At 34.9% G+C, this 9,586-nt stretch overlaps 1 protein-coding gene across 1 annotated transcript in view; it reads right to left on the bottom strand.

Moving 5' to 3' along the window:
- Positions 1-2,541: 2,541 nt before the first annotated feature.
- LOC142337121 (soluble guanylate cyclase 88E-like) overlaps positions 2,542-9,586 on the bottom strand; it is a 41,016-nt gene continuing 33,971 nt past the window's right edge. The window contains exons 8-11 of the mRNA XM_075386253.1: positions 9,175-9,267; positions 8,433-8,674; positions 7,557-8,131; positions 2,542-3,257 (exon numbers count right to left, since the gene is read on the bottom strand). Of these exons, the coding sequence (XP_075242368.1) occupies positions 2,674-3,257; positions 7,557-8,131; positions 8,433-8,674; positions 9,175-9,267 (1,494 nt within the window). The 3' untranslated portion in view covers positions 2,542-2,673. The remainder of the gene's footprint in view (positions 3,258-7,556; positions 8,132-8,432; positions 8,675-9,174; positions 9,268-9,586) is intronic.

Raw genomic sequence — 9,586 nt, forward strand, 5'->3', positions numbered from 1 at the left:
TGTAATGTTGCTACATCTGGATAGAGTTGTAAATGGTTCATAAGGGTGGTAAAAAATAGTTGATAAGCACGTAAATTAATATAGTTTTAACATCTAACCTGTAGAATGAAGTTTTTTGAAGAGTTCTTGCTGCCGTGAAAACAGTACAGCTTATGTGGATTGATTCGTTCGAAAAATTAACTCAACTAAATAACTACCTGATGATGATGAACTAAGATTTTTTAAATTATATAGTTACACCCAAAAAGTTCTGACTATCGCATCACCCCCCAAAAAAGTGGATTTAAAACAGGGATTATAAATTTGAAATTTATTGAGCTTGCTTCTATGTTCACTTATTTAAAAATAATTTTTTGTCAAATAACGTTCAATAGAGAGCATATCAGATTAAAAACTGTCTCAAAAATTGATGCTTTTTGCAAATACAGCCAAAAAACTTCTGCAATACTAATAAATAGTACCAAGAACTGAAAGCAAGTTTTGATTACCTTTGTATTTTGTTTCATATGAGTTTATTTTAACTTATAAGTAAACCAGATGAGCTTCCCTCATGTGGCCGATCCTACATTTTGAGCAGCCAAATTTGCTTGCAAAGGTCAGCATTGACTGCTCATTCATGCCTTAAGATTAGACTTTATTGGCTTTCGCGAAAAACAATGACAGTAAGGGAAAATAGTTCAAAATTACTCAAAAATGAGAAAATTAGTCCTTGATATCAGCAATTGCGGAATTCGCTGATAAGCGAGAAAGGGTGACAGATTTGTGTCACTATTTTCCGGAAATTTTTGTTACTAATATCCACACCAAGGTAACTATTTTCCGCGCAAGGCTTCCAAAAGTGATTAAAGGAGAAAAAGTGTGATATAATTGGTTTTTCTTATCAAAATGAAGTGTGGGTTCTTATAATATTAATGCGTCAAAGTTTTGGACATAAAGTAAGAAATATAAAGGTTAAAGTCAGTGATAACGGTACACCTGCTCACAAATTGCAGATATTGATGACATAAAAACGTGATTTTTCCGAAATCGGTGACTGAATTTTGTAAGGATTGTCCGCAATTTTATTATCACTGATGTCCACAGTTAAACCATATTTCTTCTACGCGTTAAATAGCGAAAAAATGTCGTTGTTTATTTTCGCAAACGCATACCTTTCTGATTATATAAGGGTTTATATAACCGAAATCTGGAAAGCTGGATTTGAAGAATTATTTTTCTTTTGATGCAAAAAAGTTAGACGTAGTGAATATCAGAAATGTATTGGTGCTTTTCAAGAAAAGCCTACTCGAACTACATTGTTGTTTTCCATTTGTTTAAGCTAAAACTATTACTAACAGGTTGATATTTAGAACAAAAACCATCTAAGACCTTCATCTGCTAGTTTTGTTGGATTCTCATAGTTCTTACTCTTGTTTTTTTTTTACATTTTTGTTGCCATTCAACGGAATTATAACGAGAAAAGGCAAAATATTCTGTTGTGCGTGCCGTTTTTGATGTTTTGAGTCTGTTTCGTAACTCAAAGGAATTATAAAAAACTCATGCAACTTTGCTGAAAAAAACTTGTGAGGAAATTTAAATTCTAGGGAAACATGAAAAGGTACAGCTATATGTGTAATATGTTATGATAACACGAAGTACTATAAATTAGCAAATCGAATGTTTATAATCAAGTGACGTTTCACATATTACTAATAGTGACTAATAGTGAACTGTTATAAATTGCGGATGTACCGAATCTTTGCACTTAGCACGAGGCTACTCTAGTCGAGGTGCTAGCGTGTATCAATATAAGAATTTATCAGCTTACATGGTGTGGCATGGTTTTCCCAAAATTTGTACACCCTGGCATGTATGAACACCCGCCTGGTCAATATTGATCGAGGAAAACAGAAATACAATTGACATTACGCCGCAAAACGGCACATTTTCATCGAGTAAGCGTAGTGGAATGTATAATGTTATCACTGATAATTGTTAGTGTGTTCAATCGATAATTAATGGTACAAAATTACCTTGAATTGCCAGAGGTGGATTATGTAGACAAGAGGTCAGGGGTGATTATCGACGAGATCGTCTGATAATTGCTACTTTCGTTTGGGTTGTGCTTAATCATCAGGAATTTTAAGCGAGCACCTCAACCTTTGAAAGAAATGGATATCAAGTCAAAATTAATAATAATTTATAAGAACACGCTGTATTTAGCATAATTTAAACCATAAGCTTTAGATTGAGTGATATTCTAAAATTAAAATGTAAAAATCTACTGGTGGTTATTTAGTTTTACTGAAATTATTAATCTATCCTAAAGCAAAAAAAATACAATATGTCTATCAACTTTGCCTAAAGCTTAGAAACTTGTTGTTCGGGTATAGGAAATGAGCCCTCGCGGAAAAAACCCAAATAATTTTAAATAGGCTTGGCTCGCGGGGCATGGCCAAGCGCGCTCAATGCGCAGCTCGTTAAAAATCAAGTGGGGGGGTTCATTTCCGGGTTGGGTTATTTGTTAACTAAAAATAAGTGTTTTTTTTTCCGTGGGTTTTTTTCCGAGTTTGCGCATTTCAGTTGTTTTGATAAATGATAAACAACTCGGATGGCAAATAAACACCTCTAAAATAATAGGTATACATGTTAAATCTACCGCTGTTAATTCTATCGTGTGTATGTGTGTTTTGATTACAAAATAGAACAGAGAGCGCTTTGTGCTGGCACAATCTTCACATACTGCTGGCCAAATGGATCAGGCGGAGCAAACTGTGTCGGAACTCCCACGAACTCAGAATGCTCTCGACCACTATCGGTCGAACGTCCCGAATCTTTGCCTTCACTGTTTCGCCGTCGCGGAGCTTCAGTTGATCCTCCGGGTGGTACCGCCATGATTGGGAACGTTCCAGGAGTTGCCATCATAGCTGCCGGGAATTCCGGCTGGGGTGAAATGACACCGGGTGGCATCATAAACACTGGGCAGTGAAGTTCGGGTGACATGACCGGAAACCCCCAGTTGGGCAGATGTGGCGCCATCGGCATCATTTCTGGAGGACCGAATGCACCCGGGTTTTGCATCATCATAACAGGACATTGCATGAAATATCCAGGGTTAGATGCCAGTTGTTGTTGCATCGCCTCAATTTGGGCTCTGTTGAAATTTCCACTGTGAGTTGGAGAATTGCGCCCCGATGACGTCACACTGTTTGAGCTTGAAGTGCTATCATCTTTGTTGTTGCCATTGCTTTTCTCCTTTTTCTTTTTACCACCGTCATCTGAACAAATAGGAACACTCGATACTATGAATTTTTCTAGAATGAGGTAAGTACAAAACAAATAGAGTAAATTCCAAATGCGAAAATTCTGACCCAGGTCTAGACCTCAACTTGTGAAAAGACTTTAAAATTCTGTCATTGGGTCCAATATTGACTAAAAATACACGGTCCAGCTCCTAGTTAAAGTCCAGGTAAAGTATTTTTATGGGCCGAGATGAGCTCTTGTAATAACAAATTAAGGTCGAGCATGGTATTTTGACAGGTTGAGCTTGGTCTTTTCATGAGTCGAGGATTGCATTCTTGTGGGATTCATAATAGTCTATTTTCAATACTTCTTTTTAAAAATGTGTAACATCTATCGGCGACACCAAGCTAGCGTTGCAACAAGCAGCCCACCTTCGAAGAACAGGTGGAATTTTGCAAAAAATCTTAAGAAATATTGAATTCTTAAGATATAATTTTCGCAAGTAACCTATATTGCAAATTTGTTCGGTTGAATTGAACTAGTTAACAGTCTCTAACAATAGACTTTTCATCGGCAATGAGTTTATTTATAATTTAGTTCATTTGATACTGAACTCGTTTTATAATGACACAGTTCGTGTTTCAATAAAATGTCAGAAACATTGAAAAATTTGAACGGCCAAACCCGTTGACTACGTTATAAGCACTGACCAAATTTCAGACCGAATGTAATTTATTCGGAGCCAGCGTAAACATTTTAGGTCAAGCTTAAGTTCGGGCATCATTTTTGGGTCGAACTAAAGTCCAGCAGCAGACATTTGGGTTGAGCCAAAGTCTAGTTGAATGATTAGGTCCAACTAAAGTCTCTTCATGATGGTCTCTTTGAGCCGATCATGGTCTTTTCATACCACTTTTTGATCGAGATTGGTCTTTTCATAAGTCGAAGTCTGAACCTGGGAACTTTAATGAGGTCTTATCAGTATGATTATTTAAAAGACCATGTATTTTGGGAAAAGGCTCGATATAAAAGCTAAGACATATGCAACAACAAGTCTAAAATTTGCGTGCTCACATAACGTACCGACCCCGCTCATCTACGTTATGATTTAGTTGTACAATAGATGAGGAAAAGATAGAAAACTTTCAACAATTCACACATTGTTCAACAAACAACTAAGTGAAAAAAATAATGCTGGGTTAGGTCCTATGGGAGTTGCCATTAACGATATTAATGAGATTACAGAACCAGACAAACAATATAATCGAACAATTGCAACTATTGGGTACGATGAAGACTCCATGTCCTTTTTTTTGGAAAAAAACATTCAATAATATAACGAAAATATAAGCAGATTTAACCTGAAACATACATTTTAACCTGTACTTCATTAGATAAGATAAGAGACAGGTCGACAAAGTCGAGCAAAAATGAGCAGTGATCAGAATACACTTATATTTTTGAAAAAAAAAATTAAGAATTAATTGAACCAGTACTTATCAACTGGGTTTTTAGGAAGGTAAATTTCTAACCCATAGGAAGCAATTGAAACCTGTCATTATCAATAGTAAGCCAGAATATTTCAAAAATTCAAAAAAAACGGCAAAAAGAAAAAAAAAGCAATTAACCAAAAACCAGTCTTGAAGAACCTTAAAACCGTTCAACTGAGTTTTTTTCAATGCCAATTGGTTCTTTTCATTGGTGTCATAGTGAAAGTAAACAATAAAACACAGCAATGAGAAAACATCCAAAAGTCACACTTTTCCTAGTATCAAAATCAATAAATCAATGGTCGAAAATAAAATTATACTAAAGATTAGATCTGGATCTCTAGAACGACAATACCACCTGTCGTTACAGATACTAAGATAAATAATTGACAGAAATAAAACAAAACTGACAAAGTTGATAAGCCAACTGACTTCATAAAATTTGATTTCAAAAGATCAAACAAACCATGGGCTCTAAACGTAGAAGAAAAATTGATTAATCAGCAACTACTCGCGAAGACGGTGATTTTTAGTGATAGCGAATCACAAAATGACAAAAAAAACAATAAACATGGACGGAACTCAAGAACTCAAAATGTCGTAAACAATTGGTCGAAATCACAGTGTTGAAGCCATTAAAACTATAAGACATTAAAAGCCATTGAAACATTTATATTTTGTTCTCCTTTTAAACGCATCTTCTTTGTAAACATTCTTTGTGAAAAAGACCCCCTAAAGAACCACACATTTTGACAAGTATTAAAATCACACGAAGTTTTTTTGAACACAGATTTCTACGCTCCAAAGACATTAGTGAAAACATAACCAACAGCATAAATATTGTTGAGAGCAACAGAAAGTTCTTGAGGTCTGTCACTAAATTGATTAACTTACTATTTGACAGTGGGAAAATATTGGGAAGTATCAAAACTTTTTCCTTAATAAAATTATTTGTCGATTGTTAAAATCATTAGCTACAAGTTGAAATCAGTAAATAGAAAAATTGAAACTTCGGTAGAAGCAATTAGGTTGTCGATTTTCAGGTATATGCCGTACGACAACAAAAAATAACGAAATATAATTTTTTGGAGAGAACGGCTTCGCAGCTGTTGAAACTATAATCTTTTCACTTGAATGATTAAAATTGTTAATTGTGCTTTTTTCAATACCAATTGATGTGTCGTTGATGTTTTTTCTGACAAGAGAAAAAACAAAAACCTCAGAAACAGGCACAAATATCAAAAATCTCAAAAAAATTTAACTTTTGTAGTTAGAAAGCCAAGAAACCTCTATATATATATATATATATATGTTATGTATTTGTATATAAATATATATATATATATATATATATATATATATATATATATATACATATATATATATATATATATATATATATATATATATATATATATAAATAAATACTAGCACTATAAAAAATATGAAGTAATCTACTTGTAATAAGTCTCACTATGTATATTTTGAGACTATGACATGTGGACCGAAACAAGATCAATAAAGTTGGCAAACTTTAAATTTTCACTGACTGTTTCTAAAAAATTTTCAAAGTTATAAGAGCATCAGATAACAAGTATAGGTTCATCAATAGCTCATATCGAGCCATATTGTATCTTTGATTAAAAAAAGAAATAATTGGGCCGCAAAAAGGATGACAAACGAACGCAAACAAAAAAAATCAATTAAAAATTACGAAAACTCATTGTCAGAGCCACAAAAAATTTAGGTTTTTCAGAAGACTTAAATTCTTTTTTGGCCTAAATTTTTTTAAATAGACACTTCACTTAATTGGGCATGGATTTGAAATCTTTTTTGTCCGTAATTAACAAAAGAAAAACAAAAATGCGAACAAAATTTTGAAAAATACAGCGCCCAAATGTAATCCGAATCTAAGATGAGTCAAAAATTAGAGCTGAATTTGCCGCTCGTCCCTGTCAAACAAAAAATTACACAGTTTTGCAAAACAGTCAATTAGAAGAAAGAATATTTTAATAAACCAAAAATAAATCATGCTTTTTTGAATAATTATTGAGTTAATTTTTTGGCTTAATTTTAAATTCAGAAGACTCCTATAGGGAGAAAAAGTACAATGAGTTTTTTTGGAGTTTTCAAATATTGTGACAGCTGATGTTAGGTCTATATTTTTTGGCAACTTTGTACAAAGTGGGATAAATAAGCGTTTTAGGATCCATTTTTGATTAAAAAATAGTATAAGTTGCGAAAAATTGCAATATATCAACAAAAAGACCCGAATAAAAACAATCGACAGGCCTCCTTTATTCCTAAAAGTAAAATCAATAGCATTGTTATTAACAATTTCAACAAACTTTTGCAAAATTGACGGCAATATTTCGTCCATTATTCACAAATATTTAAACCTCGATACTTCCCTGTAAAAAGCGAAAACCAAAAAGTCTTCTTAATTTCAAAATTTTCGCTGGACGGGCTTTCTAATGATACAAGCCGCAATTCTCTACGATGAATATATCGATCGGCCAAAATTGACTGAACATAAAAACACATTTGAGTATATAGTTCCTCCCCCACAACTGGGTGGGAACAATGAGTACATGTTAAGTTTTTTGACAGGCATAAAATCTTTTGAAGTGGTATCTCGTGAGCAAACAATTAGTTTTTCGCTGCTTTTTAGTGCGTTATTTACCTTGCGCAGCGCAGACTTTTTCAGCGGAAATTGAAACTTAGATCAATCTAGAGAATAGAGCTAAAATGGAGCTAAAATAAAACCAACAAGTTTACAATTGAGATATGTGGATGGGGTGGGGGGTGGGGGGGGGGGGGGTTGAGATTCCTTTTTTGATATGTAACCTTTCTTTTGTTGTTTTGCAGTTTCTTCAGCTGTTGTCTGAGTGCTGATGTTGAATAATTCAACTGGGCATTTCACTTCATCATAACGTGGCTCAGATCCTGCTGAAAAGCTACTTTTGTCCCCCCTCCGACTATCACCACCCACTTGTTTATCATTATTCTTCTGCTTGTCTGAAATTGAAACTGACGCAGCTGAGCCAATTTGTTCACCTTTCGGTTTTGATTGGTTTCTCGAGTTGTTCCTCGCATGTTCTTCACTTCCGCCGTCAGATTGATCAAGTTTAGACTTCTGTTGAACACTTCTGCTAGTAGTGATCTCAATTTTTCCTTCAGTTTGCATAACATGTGGTTTATCTACTGCTTTCATCGGCCTCGGCTCCTCAATTTTGGGTTCCTTTTTGCAAGATTCGCTCATTTTGTGGTCAATTGTAACTGCTGTTTGCTTCGGAGTGTTCTGCTCCGCACAAGAGACAGGCTCCTTGGGTTCAAGATTAACAGGGGTGCGCCTTTTTGGCGTGGGTGTTGATGCAGTTTCAATGATTTGCGGAGTCTCTCTTTCTTCCTTTTTGGGAGCTCTGAAAAGATTTTAAGTCTATCAAACGTTGATCAAAGTCTTTGACAGAGTAAACGCATGCCGGCGCAATAGACCTTAATGAACTGAAAACTGATGTTTGATCGGCGTGCTTTCCTTGGGATCAGGAAAAAAGTCAGCTTGAGAACTTGTTTTTAGGAAAGCAACGGCGACAGTTGAAAACATTTAATGAGTAACCACAACATCTACAACCAACCTGAAGACAAATAGCAGCTTGATAAAGAACTTGCTGAAAATTTTTAAGTTTGCTTGACCAAAAACAAATTGTATGGAAAAACACCTACTCGTCAATGTTGATGGTTGTTTTTGAGGACTGTTTCTTCAACCCCTTCACCCCTTCCTCGACACTAGCAGGATCCAGACCAGAAGACTTAGTCTCAACCCCAGGCCTTTTCCCCAAAATTTGTTGAAATTGGTTCTCTTGCTGTTTTCCCATGCATTGGATCACAATCACCTTCAGTTGCTCCAAATAGGGCAGTTTCTTCTTAGTGCCCAGAAGGTGATAGGTGTTCATCTCACCTTTTCCCTAAAAGTGTTACCACCGTTTCCGGAATAAATCATTTTATGATGGCCTCCATAAATAATTGATTCGGCATATCGTATCTGAATTGATTTTTTAGGAGTTGAAATCATTTGTTCAACGTGTTGTTATGCAGTATATAACAAGCAAAAACCGCAGCTCCTTTTTCGTTTACAAAAGTTGTTTTCAAGTAATATTTGTGAACAGGGTGATGTCACATGTCAAAATGTGAGGTGCAACCGAAGATAATAATAATCTGATAAAATATTTGTCTGTCTAAAAATTTTTCTGAAAAAGCTTCCTTCCCCTCTCTGCAACCCAAAAATGTTAGGCCTGGTACCTCATCCCGGGAGTCTTATAAAAATTTTTCCGGCTTGATTTATTTATTATGCTGTAATTATAACGATTTTTTTTTGGAGAATAAATTTTGATGAAAAAAATAGAAGAAGAAGCTTCACAGGTTTAAAGTAATGGGTTGAGGGTAACGGTTGACAGGAGAAAATAACCTTGATGCAAAGTTTTCCTCGACTCTCGAAGATGTAGTCGTCAGTTTTGTTGAGCAGCTGGTATGTGGGACTCGAGATCTGAATCTTGCCAGCCTAAAAATGAAAATTAGGATGCCTAAAACTCAGAAGAAGGCACAAGGCTTTGTATACTGCATCAGATACCATGAACAGTTACATATAAGGACCACAATAAGAAATCTTTTGAGATTCTCTTGAGAGAAAACATCCAAACAATATCAACCAATGAAAAACTAGTGTTGTCGAAGAGATCAGTATGTCACAACATTGCTCTCTGTATAATTCTTATCTATGATCAAGTATCTATGATCAAAGTTTACCCCAAAGGTTTATTTCATAGGTTCACCCCAAAATTTCTCAATAGCTTTAATCTAATAAAACAATTTGCTCAAAG

The sequence above is a fragment of the Convolutriloba macropyga genome, chromosome 1, assembly GCF_964194025.1.
Source record: "Convolutriloba macropyga chromosome 1, txConMacr16.3, whole genome shotgun sequence".
Lineage (NCBI taxonomy): Eukaryota > Metazoa > Xenacoelomorpha > Acoela > Convolutidae > Convolutriloba > Convolutriloba macropyga.